The 17,103-nt window shown below is 38.0% G+C and overlaps 2 protein-coding genes and 1 long non-coding RNA gene across 3 annotated transcripts in view; 2 read left to right on the forward strand and 1 right to left on the reverse strand.

Moving 5' to 3' along the window:
- Positions 1–17,103, reverse strand: part of LOC139971271 (uncharacterized) — a 34,346-nt gene that overhangs the window by 5,312 nt on the left and 11,931 nt on the right. The window lies entirely within an intron of this gene.
- Positions 120–11,442, forward strand: LOC139971260 (eukaryotic initiation factor 4A-III). The gene is made up of 12 exons (XM_071977574.1): positions 120–361; positions 1,469–1,541; positions 1,949–2,015; positions 2,595–2,657; positions 3,193–3,325; positions 3,591–3,671; positions 4,113–4,254; positions 4,968–5,106; positions 5,654–5,769; positions 6,378–6,485; positions 7,215–7,342; positions 8,191–11,442. Exons 1-12 carry the CDS (start codon positions 238–240, stop codon positions 8,205–8,207), a joined length of 1,191 nt encoding a protein of 396 aa, XP_071833675.1. The 5' UTR covers positions 120–237; the 3' UTR covers positions 8,208–11,442.
- Positions 13,198–14,821, forward strand: LOC139971265 (uncharacterized). The gene is made up of 2 exons (XM_071977582.1): positions 13,198–13,428; positions 13,777–14,821. The coding sequence occupies exons 1-2, from the start codon at positions 13,375–13,377 to the stop codon at positions 14,146–14,148; spliced, it is 426 nt and encodes a 141-aa protein (XP_071833683.1). The 5' UTR covers positions 13,198–13,374; the 3' UTR covers positions 14,149–14,821.

A 17,103-nucleotide genomic window follows, 5' to 3' on the forward strand; every position in this document is an offset into this window, starting at 1 on the left:
ATGGAGAAGTTATTGCGTTCTAGCGACTTATGTAAAGGGCGCCACCCACTTGACAGTATGCACGCCATAACCAGCGCTAAGCTTTTGCCAGCGCATTTCTTTCGTATCAAATATCGGCCTATACCCATGCATTAACGATACTATAGTCCGGTTCCTAACGCAAACATACCAACGTGAAAAAAACTTCGGAAAGAACGGAAAAGTATCATTCACCAGTGGTAATTTTGAGCAGTTAGCATGGCCCGAAAGGTGCTCACTAACGAAGCAGTTGAATTTGAGACCAGCGAAGGGGTTGAAGTGATCCCCACGTTTGATTCGCTTGGACTGCGTGATGATCTAATTCGTGGTGTATACGCTTACGGTATGTAGGCTAGCCTAGCCAAGCTTAACGAATGAAACACAGTGGACCAACTAAGGCCTAGGCTAGGTCTTTTGAATTAATTTGCAGAATACCCCGCAACACTAAGCTCCACGCTGTAGCTCGCTAGACTGTTGCACTCCTCAACAGCATAATACATTTAACGTAGTCTATTCGTGTCATTTCTCGTATTCACCAATAGTAATAATAGTTATAACCATGTAATGATTGGTCGTTCTTAAAAGGTATGGCCAAAAAATATTAACCCGTCTGACGGTGTAGCCACAGCAGCATCATACTAGTTCATACATTGAATTTAGTTCATTTGTATCATTTCTGCTCGTTTTAACTTCCACATTGAACCCACAGTGTAGCCACAATGGCATGATACATTGGACTTGGCATTTCTCTGCGTATTACTAGACACCTCATACGGTCGCCGTAGCCAACCTCTTTTAAGGGTGTTGCTTCAAAGTTGCAGGGTATTCTGCAATTATTCCAGGCATATCATTAGCATTACGGTACACATAGTGTGAAGTTCAGAAACTTGTATCCAACAAGGACCAAGGCTAGTTTTACTTTTCCTACTTTGGCCTAGCATTCAGATGCAGAGGGGACATTCAGTTGATCAAGAAACAGCCTTCCATTAGTAGTAGTTATGGGGTTATAATACTGAGCATGAGAAATCTATTTGATCTGAAGTTACTATTAGACTAGCTGGATTCAGTGGTTCATTTGGTTGTCTTCACAGCAAATTTGATTGTCCAAGCAAAATAACAAAGAAACACCCCACATTTCACCAAGCTAAGCATTGATTTTTCTCTCTGACTCACCCACCACAAATTTTTCTGTAGGTGTATGTGTGAATAATGAAGCACCAAGGAGATATATATGTTTTAACTGCAAGTGTTAACCTAGTACTATGTTAGATCTGTCAAGTCCATTTTGTACATTTTTAGGTTGCCTTCAAGGTTAACAGAAGTAACTGGAGATTTCAACCAATTCTACACGGTTAAATTAAATATGACTTTATTTTCATGTCGTTTACCTGCATTGTTGTTCAAGACACATTTCATTTTTATAATGCCTTCCAATGTTTCTCTTTCACAGGTTTTGAAAAACCTTCAGCTATTCAACAGAGAGCAATTAAGCCAGTTCTCAAAGGAAGAGATGTAATTGCACAGTAAGTAAAGTAAATGAAATGAGTTTGTACTACCCTCATGTAAACTGTGTGTTTACATTCTCCACACATGAAACAGGGTCCTCCTCTGTATGTAATATTTGCTGTTTTGGTAGGATCGGACAAGCAAACAAATCTTAAAAATTATCTGAGACTGCATACATTTCTGATTTTCATTCGTTCTGATCAATTTATTTAAATGTTTGTTTAACGCCAGGAGTTGTGTGTGCCTGATTGCCTTGTTGTAGGTCAAGAGCTGACGAAAGTTTTTTTTTTATAATTTTTTTGATAACATTCATGTTTCATAGAAATCTTGTCTCATGTTAGCTTTGCTAGAGGTATTGTTTGGCAAAATGAATGATTAATTTTCGTGACAATACACATGTTTCTGGTTTAACTTTACCTTACAGAGCACAGTCTGGTACTGGTAAGACAGCCACGTTCTCTATGGCAGTCCTTCAATGTCTGGAAGTCCAGGTAGGTTTATACCTCAATTGCTCTTCCTCATCCCAAATTAATATGCTATCTTTTGCTAAACAGCATGTCTCAGTAATAGAAATAATGTCACGGTCAGATATGACCTTCCCATTCAATGTGATCGTGTAATGAGAATTGAATTGAATGTAAGAAAGATTAACACAGATACATGGATGTGGTTTGTATCTGACAAGGAATGTATCGAAAGATGAATAGTTTTAAAGGGAAACAGCTCGAAACAAGCTTTATGAAGACAAGTTTATACATTTTTCTTGTCTCCTGGACGAAGTAGATGTTTAGAGAAATATGGAATATTTCATGCAGTGTTGTCCACAAAAGTCGTTATCAGGGCTCTATGAAATCCTAATGTTTACACTGTGGTGTAAAATTGTAGCCAAAGTTCGAGAAACCATGATTGTAACTCATGTGTTTGGTTATGGAGGTACATAGTCATAGACTGCAATCTTTTCTTTTTTTTTCCATATTTAACCCTGGTCTTGGCTTTTGAAGATTTGATATGTCAAATTTGCTTGAGTAATTCTGGACCGTACCTTTTTTTTTTTTTTTTTTTTTTTTTAGATGAGAGAGACTCAAGCTCTAATTATGTCTCCCACAAGAGAGTTAGCAGTCCAAATACAGAAGGTGAGTCTAGATAAATGTTAGTAATTAAATTAATTAAATTAAAGCAGAAATCAATGATATTCAAAGTTAAATTAGCATAAGTGGAAAAAAAAATCCCAGAAGATGCTAGGTAACACATGCAAAAAGACTGACAAAAACATTTATCTCATTTTGAATTGAAGCAGGCTCTTCAATAACAGCTTGTGTGATAAGGTTAGTTTGGTATTCAGTATCATGCCAAGAAGAAACTAGAAGCAAACAAGCAAAGAGATCATTTCTAAATTGCATATGTTAATTTCAGAGAAGGTGACTAAAATGTCAGTTAAGTGATTCTGAACAGAAGCAGGTTCTGCATAACATCTTAAAAACGATTATGTAATATTGTTTTTCATTGTGTCATTGTCATCCATGTCCAACAACCTAGAAGAAATATGAACCCGTTGACTACCAAAGCTATTATTTTTCATGTGTAATAGCTTTGGTTATTTGTGAATGTAGCTTAAGCTGCAAGTATGCATTGAAAAACTTGAAATTTTATTTTTAATAATGTCTGCAGGTGATCCTAGCCTTAGGTGATTACATGAGTGTTCAGTGCCATGCGTGCATTGGTGGAACAAGTATCGGAGAAGATATCAGAAAATTAGATTACGGACAACACATTGTTTCTGGAACTCCAGGCAGAGTTTTTGGTGAGTATTTTGGTGATCATTGGTGTAAAAGAAGTTATATGCTCGTGTCAGGACTTCTTAGATGTTATTTTCAATACTCATTGATACTTTAGTCCCACAACAATGCAGTTCCTTAGTATGACTTTAAATATTCATATAAAGCAAATGAAGGGGAAAAAATCCAGTTTGATTTAGAGGGATCCTGGTAAAGCACTAACAGACAGGTGTGTATGGATGGATGTTTGTGTCACGATTATCATAACATTTCCGTGAATTATTTCCATAGATATGATCCGAAGGAGACATCTGAGGACCAGATCCATCAAGATGTTGATCCTGGATGAGGCAGACGAAATGTTAAACAAAGGTAAGGAAAGGAGTTTTGTGTTGGCAGTATTGTCACGAAAGTGTAGGGAAACGTTTTTCACTCATATTGATCTAGTAATATTGTAATACTTCAACAGGCCAGAACTGGTTGGCATATGTTGTCTACCGTGATAACATACAGTGCCTGACTGCCTGCAGTTACACACAAATATGCAGTATAGGACGGTTTATTAGCTGTGTCGCACTTACCTATAGCATAGAGTAAATGGTGCATTCTGTCCACGCATGCAGTACATGTAATAATACTTGATAATACAGACTTAGCATCTATTTTGTTGTTGCTCTCACACACGTTTCCAAGTTTGCAGTCATTACCATGACCAATATACCTGTGTGACTGTGAAATCTTGCATTCCAACTGTATGATGATTTGTACCATAGACAGCTGTTATGAATGTTGTCTTGTTTCATTTCTGTGTAGGTTTTAAGGAGCAGATCTATGATGTATACCGGTACCTTCCTCCAGCTACTCAGGTGTGTCTGTTCAGTGCCACCCTCCCTCACGATGTGCTTGAAATGACGCATAAGTTCATGACAGATCCAGTCCGCATCCTGGTCAAACGGTGAGAAAACAACCTGAGAATAGCTTTCTGATCTGTCTTCTAAATTTTTATTAAAATTTCTATATATTCTTGTGACAGAGAGTAGGCCTGATTGTGTGCAAGTAGAATTGATGCTGCATACATTGTATACTTCATATATATATATTGTGGTGAAATTACATGGATGGTTGCTTAGATAGTTCTTGATCACCATTTCATTATGCAGGAAATTGCACTGGTGTAATATTACTAAGTGTTGACATTAAACTGGGCATAATACATGCAGTGTGAATGGGTATAGGCATAAAGATGCTCTAAGATTAAATTAAAATATAAAATGACTTCAGGATGTAGTTTTTAAGAATGAAGGAAAGGAAAGGACAAAGTTTCTTTTGTTTACAAAGTAACGTGATATTAGCAGAAGAGTCATTATATCTGTAACAAAACAAGAAAGTTTTAAAATCTTCCATAAAATTGATGTGTTTTTAGGAAATGTATGAGAAGTGACTGGAACTATTTTTTATTGTTTTATAAATTTACATACTGATTTTTCTTTCCTTTCATTTAGTTTTTTTAGTCTCTAGTCTCTGTATCACCACATTTTACCTTTCCATCAATCTCCTTAGTAGTACATGAAGTTTCTATGGTAACCTACTTATGTTGGAAATATGTTGTAACTTAACATTAACATGGTACTGAATATATCCCCCCCCCCCCCCTCCCGTTTTCTACAGTGATGAGTTGACGTTGGAGGGAATCAAGCAGTTCTTTGTCGCAGTTGAACGGGAAGAGTGGAAATTTGACACCCTGTGTGACCTTTACGACACACTCACAATCAGCCAGGCTGTTATATTCTGCAACACCAAGAGAAAGGTATAGATAGTTATATTAGTCTTTATACCACATATTTTTTAGGCTAGAAGTGTGAGGCAAAAAGTCTTCCAGGTTACAGCTATAGAAACCTCTTATTCTTAGAAAATGTAACTTTCTTGCATGAAAATGAGATTGTATTTTTTATCGGTAGCTTGCCAAGTCAATGCCTTCTCCTATAAGAGGTGACTTCCCTAAAATGAATTCCAGATGAGATAAACAATAATATTTTCGCCTATTTTGTTACAGAAAAATCCTATCCATTTTATTCACACTTGGGTATTATTTTTCAAAAGATATTAGATCGCTATTTAATTTTTGTAGTTGTCATTTTTCGGGAGTTTGATCTGTGATGTTAATCACACCTGGAGATACAGGTCAGATGGGTAGATCATTGACCGAGTAGTTAGCCATATCAAATCCTCCTAAATGTACCCAAGTTTTTCGTCTTTTTAATAGGTTTGCCATGGTTCATGGGTTCTGCGAGAATATCCACAAAAATGTTATCTACTGCATTAAACCTGTTAATTATAATTATGTCTCTCACCAGGTGGACTGGCTGACAGAGAAGATGAGAGAGGCTAATTTCACAGTATCTTCTATGCACGGAGGAATGACGCAGAAGGAGAGGGATGAAATTATGAAAGAATTCAGATCAGGAACAAGGTATGTGTCATGTCGTTGTAGAGTTTTATCTGCCATGCAACAGCACTTTCTAACCAGTGCAAGCATATGACTTCTGCTACCTTGTTGATTTATCATAATTTCTCCATAGGTTGGTAAGTTGAAATGCATAGATTGTAATGGATTGATGGGTGGTAATGGTGATCAGCCTACGAGATATTTATCTAAACTTAATCAGCTGTCTCTGTGAAATTTTTAGTTTAGTATATCTTTGTTGCACAAAGACATCAAAACATTCACAGACTTGCAGCCTAGGGACCTGACTTTCAAGGAAGTATAACTTGCAAATGGAAGTATATATTTCTTAGCTTTTGGGGGCTAGTTGTTCATTAATAGATCCTGTGTCACAGTTTTGAATAGATACGTGGCTAAACTTAAACAGGGCTTATATATGAGAGTACTATAATGTTAGCCTTCTTTGTAGCACGATAACTTTAGACAGAACAGTTGTCCTCTGGCAGGCTCTTTAAATTTACAAAGAGGAGTTGTTCATCAAAAGCATTCTATCTGTATCACAACATACTTAATGATGAGAGTTGTATTCTCCGATCCTTCTCTTTCATGTCATGTCTGTGTTATGTTTCTTTCAGTCGAGTGTTGATAACCACAGATGTGTGGGCAAGAGGCATAGACGTACAACAGGTTTCCCTGGTCATAAACTACGACCTGCCCAACAACCGTGAATTATACATCCACAGGTAAGCTAGAAGGGAAATCGTTTTGCCTAATATGCATATTATTCTTATTTCATTTTGATCGTAGTTTATGAATCTTATTCGCTTATACCCATTCATAATTTCATCCTTCATTTAGCATTTTTAATTTGCTACATTCTAGTTTTATACTTATATATTTTAATTTATATTTATCCATTTTTGTATTGTACGAGGGCCTCGTGGAAGATTAGCTTCGGCTAAACGAGTTACCCTCTCAAAATAAAGTTTTAATAATAATAATAATAATAATAATATCCAACAAAATTTATCTTCGAATGTTTAATATCATCAAGGTTCTCAGTTGGCCTTTCTATTATCCTGTGAATCCCTACTTCCACCACTTTTAGGATGGGTGTAATAAGTATAATTGGATTTAACCATTGGGTCACACAGTAGTCATGCAAGGACCTGGTCTATGACCTCTGACTAGTATCTTACCCAAAACTGAAAGCTGAATAGTTCAGGTGGGAGAACAAAAGACACATTAGTCTAAGATCTCTTGCAGAAAAAAATCCTTGTATGAAGCACCTGAAAAAAGTGTGTTAAATATCCGTCTTTAAACTGTCCGGAGTAATTCATTGGATCTGAATAATTTGACACATCGCCACCTTCCTTCCAGAGGCACAAATTCTTTACGAGGTGCCATTTAGGGTCACTGTATTAACCAGATCCAAACTTTAAGTATCCGCAACCTTCTCCCTCGCATTACAGAATAGGCCGTTCAGGACGGTACGGTCGTAAGGGTGTGGCCATCAACTTTGTGAAGAGTGACGACATCCGTATTCTCCGTGACATTGAACAGTACTACAGTACACAAGTGGATGAAATGCCAATGAACAGTGAGTATTAAATCCCAAATCATAAATATGTGTGTTATTCACTCATGCCTCTGAGAAACACCCAGGGTTTTTTGGTTTCCCTAATTCAAGGATATGTGAGGAGCAGTTCAGCAGCAAGCTGTATTAGTAATATATACGTTTCCTTGCATCAAATTCTTCCCAAAAGCAATCGTATTGTCGTTTTTTGGCAGAGATGTCGCAGCAGATGTTTTCAAATCTTAAGAACATCACATTCAAAGCAAAATGTCAGTGTTTATCTTGTTCAGCATGGCCCTACCAAATTGAACAGTGAATGCTGCACCTAGGCATAGCCTGCATTTGCATACAAGAAAAAGGGCTGAAACTGTCATTTTCATAAATTGTTGAGGATCATTAACTAGCTATAGACAAGAAGATAAATTGAATGACTCTTATGGGAAATGTATTTTGGCAGTGAAATACAACCAACTCCTTTAAGGTATTTTAGAGGGTAGATCTTGAGGACTCTTATGGGACATGTGTTCTGGCAGTGACCTACAACCAACCCCTTTAAGGTATTCTAGAGGGTAGATCTTGAGGACTCTGTTATGTGCTGCTATTGTCTAAGGTTCCGATACTCTGTCGAACTGAAGGTTCCTTTAAACCAATAATCTGGGGACACAAAAGAGTAAAAACGGTGGGAGTGCTGTCAGGGAATGGGGGGGGGGGGGGTTGGTAGGGGGGTATTGAGGAGAATTGAAAGAGATCCTACTTCATCTCCTTCATACCTCTTCGCCATTTGTTCTTGACCATATTCCTGGTAATACTACTGCTATTTATCATGCTATCTGAAGTCATTGATAAGAATCTGTTTTTCTTCTTTGTTTTAGTCATTGACTTGATCTGAGCTCTACATTCCACGGATGATGATACTGACCAATCAACGATGATTGCAACATGGCATCTATTTGATGGCAGGCTTCATCTTTACAAACTCCATAAATTCTTCTTGGGTAGATTTGTTTCAAAATTGTGAAACAGATATATTTTAGCACATCCGCAGTGGATCTTCAGGCCATTTTTGCAAGAAAAAAAAACCCGGAGGAAACGATTAAATTGATTTACTTCATCATTAATAATGGAATGATCTCATTTTCAAGTAGAAGCTGATTGGGTAAATTAACTACATGGATTATTCAAACCTGTGAATCATAACATCATTCTTACTTTATTTTATATTTTTTCTTTCTTTTCTAATTGATACAATAGAGACGTGTCCATCCAATGATAGATTCTATATGTAATGCAAAAACAAAATCTGCGACCTTAAGCTTCAGTCTCTTAGGAGAAATAATTTGTTAGGAAATGTCTTTGAAACAGAGCATTATGTCACTTAAAACCACATCTTAAAAAGAGACTACTTTTAGTAGCAGACACTGAAGCACTTTATACTCCTCTTTGAATTGATGACTTTGTAGCAAAATACTGATGTCACTCATGTGACTATGCTATGATTGTCACTCAGTATGCTATGATGTCACTCACTAATGCTAAGATGCCACTCACTATGCTGTTGTGACACTCATAGATGTGATAATACTAACTATGCTATGATGTCACTCAGTATGCTATGATATCACTATGCTAAGATGTCACTCACTATGCTATGGTGACACTCATTGATGTGATATTACTTACTATGCTATGACATCACTGAGTATGCTATGACATCACTCAGTATGCTATGATATCACTCAGTATGCTATGATATCACTATGCTAAGATGTCACTCACTATGCTTTGGTGACACTCATTGATGTGATATTACTTACTATGCTATGACGACACTCAGTATGCTATGATATCACTATGCTAAGATGTCACTCACTATGCTATGGTGACACTCATTGATGTGATATTACTTACTGTGCTATGACATCACTCAGTATGCTATGATATCACTCAGTATGCTATGATATCACTATGCTAAGATGTCACTCACTATGCTATGGTGACACTCATTGATGTGATATTACTTACTGTGCTATGACATCACTCAGTATGCTATGATATCACTATGCTAAGATGTCACTCACTATGCTATGGTGACACTCATTGATGTGATATTACTTACTGTGCTATGACATCACTCAGTATGCTATGATATCACTCAGTATGCTATGATATCACTATGCTAAGATGTCACTCACTATGCTATGGTGACACTCATTGATGTGATATTACTTACTGTGCTATGACATCACTCAGTATGCTATGATATCACTCAGTATGCTATGATATCACTATGCTAAGATGTCACTCACTATGCTATGGTGACACTCATTGATGTGATATTACTTACTGTGCTATGACATCACTCAGTATGCTATGATATCACTATGCTAAGATGTCACTCACTATGCTATGGTGACACTCATTGATGTGATATTACTTACTGTGCTATGACATCACTCAGTATGCTATGATATCACTCAGTATGCTATGATATCACTATGCTAAGATATCACTCACTATGCCATGGTGACACTCCTTGATGTGATATTACACATTATGCTATGACGTCACTCTCTGTGATGTGATGTCTCAATGCTACAACATCATTTACTATGTTAGGATGTCACTTACTATGCTAAGATGTCATTATGCTGTTTCCAAATGCATTCTCAGAAATAAAGCTGTCTTGCAAAAATAGAATTTGGCTATTAAACCTGCTAATTGGATGCAAGTATGACCTACTGATTAGCAAAACATGTACAGTTGTGCTTTGTGATGGGACAAAAATCTGTTTAACATAGTAGCCGTACTTAAGTCAGACTTGAGGTTAGCGTCAGGCTCATCTATTAAGTGTATTAAGAAAGACATTTTTATTCTGAGACATCTTTACCTTTAATAATCTGTGATATGATTTGTAAATATGATATCACAGTAAAAGTTATCTCTTTCATTAATATGAGATTGGTTTTCCTAGTAGTTGTTGCCCTTTATAACTTAAAACAATGAAAAGTGGAACAAACAGATTAACTTCTACTCTATGGGGCCCAGTGATCTTGTGACACGAGTAAGCAAGAATATGTCATTTTAAGAAAAACCAGGTTCTCAATCTCCAAGACCAATTGTCATCAGTATGTCAATGAATCCAGACACTCAGTACTTAATTCAGTGTGTCTGACATACTAAATCATAATGACCAACCGATTCAACCCTTAAAACTACCAGAATGGGGAGCAGCATTGTGGGATTAACTTTGCAAGAACAAACAAGAAAATGTTGTTAGCAAGGAGGTTACTGTTTTATGTAACACTACCATAAGTCATCATTAGTTTTGGTTCTTTCAAAGTCATTCTGTGACTTTTAATGCTACAATTATCTCTCTCTTTTTAAAACAAGGGAGAGATTTTGTTTGTGAGATGTTAAAGAATGATTTTAATGCATTAGCTAGATGGGTGTCTCGCACAAACAATTAAAACAGCCCTAAACCTGGAAAGTGAACACTAATTTGATGGTAATAATCCTCTAATGACCTAATATAGTTTGATCCAAAGTCTGATTCCAATGGGACAACACTAAAGCAGCTCAGTATGATCTGTAATACTTTTCTGCTAAATCAATTGGAATTATCAATAACTCTTAATTAGCTATGAAAATTGGGTGAAAAAATGTAAGGATTGTGAGTTAATTTGATTTTTTGGTAATCACATTTGGGATCAATGCTATAATGCAAAAATCCTGCTTGTACGGAATTAAGCAAAACTAGGAAACCGTAAGTAAAGTATGTGATTGGACAGTAGTGAAGATGTCACCCTGGTAATGGAAGCAATCCTCGTTAATATTCCTGTGACTAGTGATGACAGTGCTTGTATATATTTGTAGTATTTCTTTCTTACAAGCTGTTTGTTAATTGAGTTTGTAGCACTGTCAGATACGATTCTATTCTGACTTGAATGAGATTAATGTGCGATGATTTGTCGTAGAATTATCTTTGGGGACAGCAGGTTGTTGGGATGAGTTATTTGGGGGTTAAAGGTTAATCTTACTTAAAAGAGAAAGGCTTGTAGATAGGTTTCTGGTCATCTTGTTTATTTATAACCAAGATTTTTGAAATAAAAGACAGTTTTAAGAGATATTTTGTGTTCTGTTTTTTTTTTACCATCATACAGTATATTACTCACATTATTAAAGTCAGGGAGGGGTTGGGGGGCGGGCTGGGGGTGAAGAGTTTAAACCTAATACAAAATCTTGCACAGAGTATCAGCACAACAGTGCAAGGAGACCTAATTATTGACCGAAATTATTCCCTAAATTATAAGCCTCATTGACGCTGGGTCATAACCCCATCTTAAATTCTTATGAGTGATAGTCCCATCAATGTAGCTGAAGCCAGCTGGACAGCTTCTGGTTAACTTCCCCACCATATCGTGTAATTATTATTATGACCTGAAGAAAATTTCTGTGGGAAATTACTTCGTGTAAATGTAAAGGGGAAAGTGTACTTTTCTGTGTCTACAAGTCCAAATTGGAAAGCGCTCAAAGTATCCTTCCATCTTCCTTTCACTTATCTCGCTTGCTAGCTTCAAACCCTTCGTTCTTCATTCCATTCATAGCTTCGCATTACCCGACATTTCAGAACACATGGCGTGTAGAAAGGTCCCCTTGAAAATAACATCGTTATAGGTGCTCCATTCGGCAACAAAATAAGACTATATTGCTTTTTTCTTATGTTTCCCCAGGGTCGTGGGAATATCCCCCTCCCAACTTGTCACACTCTCGTCAGGCATGGATGTCACATATTTGGTCTGTTCCTTGAGGAACCTTTGTATGTTACTTGACACCACATACATCATTTAACTACATCGTGTGTTAGAAACGTCCTTCAATGAAAACAGATCGGATTATTGGCAGAATCTTCTGTACCGAGACTCTTGATTTCTGTATAAGACGGTTACAGGGACTTAAATGGTCGCGAAAGACACTAGGTTCATCCAATGTTCCCAACAAACCACTTGCTTTGTAGGACTCCAGCGCCGGACACCTAGTTATGCCCTATTCCGCCCATTCCAAATACCCAGTCACGCATTCTAGTCTAATGTAGGTGGGTGATTCATGACGTAGTGAGTGGACAAAGTACTCCAATATTTGTCGTATATTTTAAAAATGTTGTTATGCCTTAAAGGTAATCTGTTCCCCCACCCACCCACCCCCCCCCCCATGTGCTAGAAAGTCAAATAAGTGTAAACCATGCATTTTACGGCATCTGTAAAAGTAGTTACCCACACTGAGAGATGTTGCTGTCCTTTACTGAAGAACTTCTATAGATTTTTTTAGGATGCTGTAATTTGAGGCCTATACTGCTGACTTTTAAAAGTTGCAGTGTTTCAGTTTAGTCAGTCGGTTACAATTCCAATTCAGAATAGCTTTTCAAGTAATTCAGTTTGTTTGATATAACTAATCGAATGGTATTTATGGAATACTTCTCAAAACTTCACGGTCTCAAGTTCGCCGGGCTACAGGGCCACACGCATAAAGGGTCAAAGTGTATTGACACTGAATATCAGTTTTCTGTTACATTCTACAATGTGAAGAGAGGTGCTAGGAAAAGGAATATAGGGGCTGACGGATCGACATACCATGAACTTTTGAAGCATCTGAAGATAATGCCCAATGCGGTGAACCTCTATAGAACCACCCATAGATCGGCGCTGTAACATATATTGCTGGTACCGCCTTCACACGCGCTAATAATTACTCCGAGTGCGCGTAATGATCTGTAGTTTGCGATGTGCGCGGTCATAGTGCGCGGTATATACATGTATAACCCACGCATAAATCAAGATGCGCGCGTACTTATTTCAAGTTTTCCATTAATTTATCTTCAAGATCTTACGACAGATTATGCATGATGTGTACTGGCAAGTGTGTATGAAATGGCGCCTTATAACATAGACTAGTATTTAGTGCATATATTTCCCTTGGTGTCTTCGAAGTGTTCTTGAACTCTGAACGATTCAACGTTTCATCTTGTATATTTTCTACGCGCACTTCAATGCAATCATTGCATGTTCAACCTAAGCGGTGTTTATCTTTTCGATTCTCCGCTCGCAATGTTTCAGGTAAGCATATGTCATACACGTGTATAGCATATAAGCATTCATATATATAAGCTGTAAGCTTCTATGTTTATCTGCTGTCGCTTTGAAATTTCCATAATCTTTCAAGTAACTGAGGATAGGTTTTGTGTATTGTAATAGTCTTATTTCGTTCGCCAAGGATAATTATGAAAATGTCGTCTGCAGAAGAAGGGGGGGGGGGGCTTGGTGGGGGTGTACACACATGTCGTTTCTTAATTGGGCAATTGTGATGAAGATATAAACTTTTAATTGACAATTCCTGCTAGTAGGCTAATCTGGCGTAATTAGATATCAATTGATACTTTGAGAATTTAAATTCTACTCCAACAGGCCATCCATGTTGCAGTTATTTTGTGCTGCTTGATGTTATGCCTCACGCAGGAAGACAATAACAAGGAATGCGGCTTTGCTCCAACGCCATTTGATGTTATGCGCCATCCGTTCTATGCGCCAGACCTTGAGGAAATCATCAAAAAAGAATTTAACGTCTTCATTAAGATAAGAACCCTCTCCAGAGAACGTATAAGACACATGTATAAGGACTTGGTACTGCGAGCTGGTGATAATGATGAAATCAATCAGATCATGGAAGATATTAAGGAAAGATGGAAGAAAGAGCTATACAACTGGCAGATGAGAGGATGTATGGAGAAGAGCAATGGACAGAACAAAGAGACCAAAGTGAACCGAGTTGAACTCTGATGAAAGACCAAAGGTCAACGTTTAGATCATTACCATTAAAAGTATAGTGATGCATGCAGTTACGTGCATGCATTAAACAATAGGTCACTACACTGCTGATGAGCTCAAGGAGGAGGGTAGCTTGTTGTTTCACTGGTTTTTATTTTCCATCTTAATTTGGGGGAGATGTGTGTCCAAAGGGAGAAATTGTAATCGGGACAAATGCTCGCTCTTTGATTATGCTACTGCATCATGCTCTTCCCTACTCACTCTCTTCGATTTCTTAGCTCTCTAACCGTTTTAAGCAAGCCTATACCGCAGGTTTAGTCGCCAATGTTGTTTTAGTTTGAATAATAATTGGCAGTTTTCACAATTGTTGAATATGTCAGGACAGATTTTTTTCTCGGAATGTTGACATGGTTGTAGGTATTCACGGCATACATCACATATCATATATATCAGAGGCAAATCCAAGAAAAGGGTTTTATTATGATAACATATTAAACAGCGTCACCAACTTTATTATTGTTTATACGCTTGAAAACAGTGACCCGTTGAAAGCGCGACAAGCGAAAATCATAAGTTTGTAAAATGCGCAAACTGCACTGACGCGCGCTTGCTAAGTCTACTTAACAGCGAATGCTATAAAGGTTTTATGAAAACTGAATAAATATCAACCATTTTTATAATTTCATTCTGTATCAAAGAGCGTATTTTTTATGTTGTTCTGTCAACGTGTATTATTGAAGGGGAAAAACTACAATTTTACAACTGTTTTGGTGGAAATGCGTGTCATATAATGATCGTGTGCACCACGTTCTCTGAAGTTCATCGCATGCGTGGAGACAATTTGTGTGTGTGTGTGTTTCATGAGTGAAAACAGCTGTCACACACAACCCAGCGGTTCGTTCTAAAGCTTGGAAAACTCGTGTTATGAAAGTCGCCGAAAATATTCAGCTAACAGTTTTGTCAATATCATGATTGTCACTATAGCAATGTAAAACAAACGAAAGAAACGTTGTCAAACTTTTCTATATTCAGTTTAATGGTATAATAGCCTACAACTACTACTTTTAAACTTAGGGTACCATGGGCGGCGATCCTGGGGGGGGGGGGAAGGGGGGATATATCCCCCCATGAAAATGGGTGGAGGGGATGTAATACACCATATCCCCCCACCAAATGCCAGGGATAAGAATATTTTCATGCCTTTATATGCATCATCGTTAATGTACGGCTCTTTTTTAGCTTCATTTCTCGCCTACCATAAACGCAGTGCGATCTTTTCAAATAAAGCGTCTTTATAAAGCAAGAATAGTTGACTGTAGGCTTCATTGGCCCTATAACAACAAAATGTATTATTGCGCCCACGGTATTGATATAGTACATATATGCACCCTCATAGTATTCATATAGGCCCTATAGTAGGCCTACACACGTACATGTTCCCTCGAACCGCTGAGAATCTCATGTTACCAGGGTAATGCTTAATACACGTTTCACCTGGATGCCCTAGCAATCGGTACCTAGGAATGTAACTATGTGTAATTGTGCATTGCATGTGTATAGGCCTATAATAGCCTGCATGAGGCCATTTTCTTCATCGAATAATATAAAAGAGCTCTCGAACATTCTAACGTAGCGCCTGAAACAAGATTGACAGGGGCAATTTTCCCAAAATAACACCCGAAAAGAAAAAAAAAAAAAGTATTTTGGATCCTGATTATGAGATATTTCGGACATGATATCCCTATTTTAGAGTTGGGTATATGCCGCTTGGAAACCTCGGGAAGTGCCGTTTCCGGCCATCTAGAGGGTTTGTAAATCCCAAAATTTTCTTGTACGCTTCGCGCCAACACATGGTGGCGCTACGCTTAGATAGTCAACAAGGTCATATCCCCCCCCCCCCCCACTCGGAAGTACGGATCGCCGCCCATGTAGGGTACCATTCTTCACACGCCTACAATTCTGATATAGGTTGCATGTAAACGGAAGCTCCGCAAACTATTGGGCGTGACCCACTAAGTTGGTCGCGACAAATGTTCCTTGAGTCGCGGGATATTTCTAGTCGTCAGACAATTACCTTCAGTTTTCGGAGCTGGACGATGGATATCGATAAAGTTCATTTTAAAACATTTAAAACATCGAGTCCAAGCTAGCTCTCATGTATTTTCGAGCATAGATTCTGAGAGGTGTGTGTGTGTGGGGGGGGGGGGGGTCTGGTGGGTAAGTCCTCATGGAAGATCAAGGGTCGTGGAGCTAAAACTTTGCGGACTATTCTAAATAATGATTATGGTCAACGGAAAGAAAATAAAGGACATGTAACGGACACGAAGGTTATCGTCATAGCTGGCTGGGCAAATATGTACAAATGTCACATAAACTAGCTATATGAATACGGTCATTTCCGAATAACCTCACTTGCCCCATATATGGCAGTACCAGATCCGCGAGAAAATCATTGCTCTGCAAATCATTGGGGTGGGGTGGCACGACCACGGACCACGACGTCGGGGGTAATACACATAGACCCCTTACCCTCGAAAATACCTCACAGTTGTAGCATGCGTAGGCACATGTACATAAAACAGGATAAGAGATGGAGCAATCGGTGTGCAGACATGCCACAAATTACAATCAGGCTGGTGAAGGGTACCCTGTGAGTGAGATTTGTCGTAATCGTTTTCAATCGCTAGGTCTTCATGTGTTTGGCATGCTGTTAAGTTTATTAATTCTGCAAAGGGAAATGGCTCGGGGAAGGGAGGGGTATAGGTGGATAGGTTGGCACTGTGATTACCCATTCCCCTTTCCCACACCACCCTTGATAGCAGTACTGCTTGCTGAGACAATGAATGAATGAGGTTTAGCGATTCTATATTTGTCGCTTGAATGCGTTTTATATATCAGGGTGCTATTCCATTCGCCATTACATGTTCAAATTACTTTGTCCCTATTTAACGACTACTCAAATAAAAG

This window comes from Apostichopus japonicus, chromosome 8 (assembly GCF_037975245.1).
Source record: "Apostichopus japonicus isolate 1M-3 chromosome 8, ASM3797524v1, whole genome shotgun sequence".
NCBI lineage: Eukaryota > Metazoa > Echinodermata > Holothuroidea > Aspidochirotida > Stichopodidae > Apostichopus > Apostichopus japonicus.

Coding starts and splice junctions, on each gene's coding strand:
- LOC139971260 (XM_071977574.1), top strand. CDS start 238: ATGGCCCGAAAGGTGCTCACTAACGAAGCAGTTGAATTTGAGACCAGC. Junction 362..1,468: donor TCGTGGTGTATACGCTTACG/GTATGTAGGCTA, acceptor TCTCTTTCACAG/GTTTTGAAAAACCTTCAGCT. Junction 3,672..4,112: donor AGACGAAATGTTAAACAAAG/GTAAGGAAAGGA, acceptor ATTTCTGTGTAG/GTTTTAAGGAGCAGATCTAT.
- LOC139971265 (XM_071977582.1), top strand. CDS start 13,375: ATGTTCAACCTAAGCGGTGTTTATCTTTTCGATTCTCCGCTCGCAATG. Junction 13,429..13,776: donor CTCCGCTCGCAATGTTTCAG/GTAAGCATATGT, acceptor CTACTCCAACAG/GCCATCCATGTTGCAGTTAT.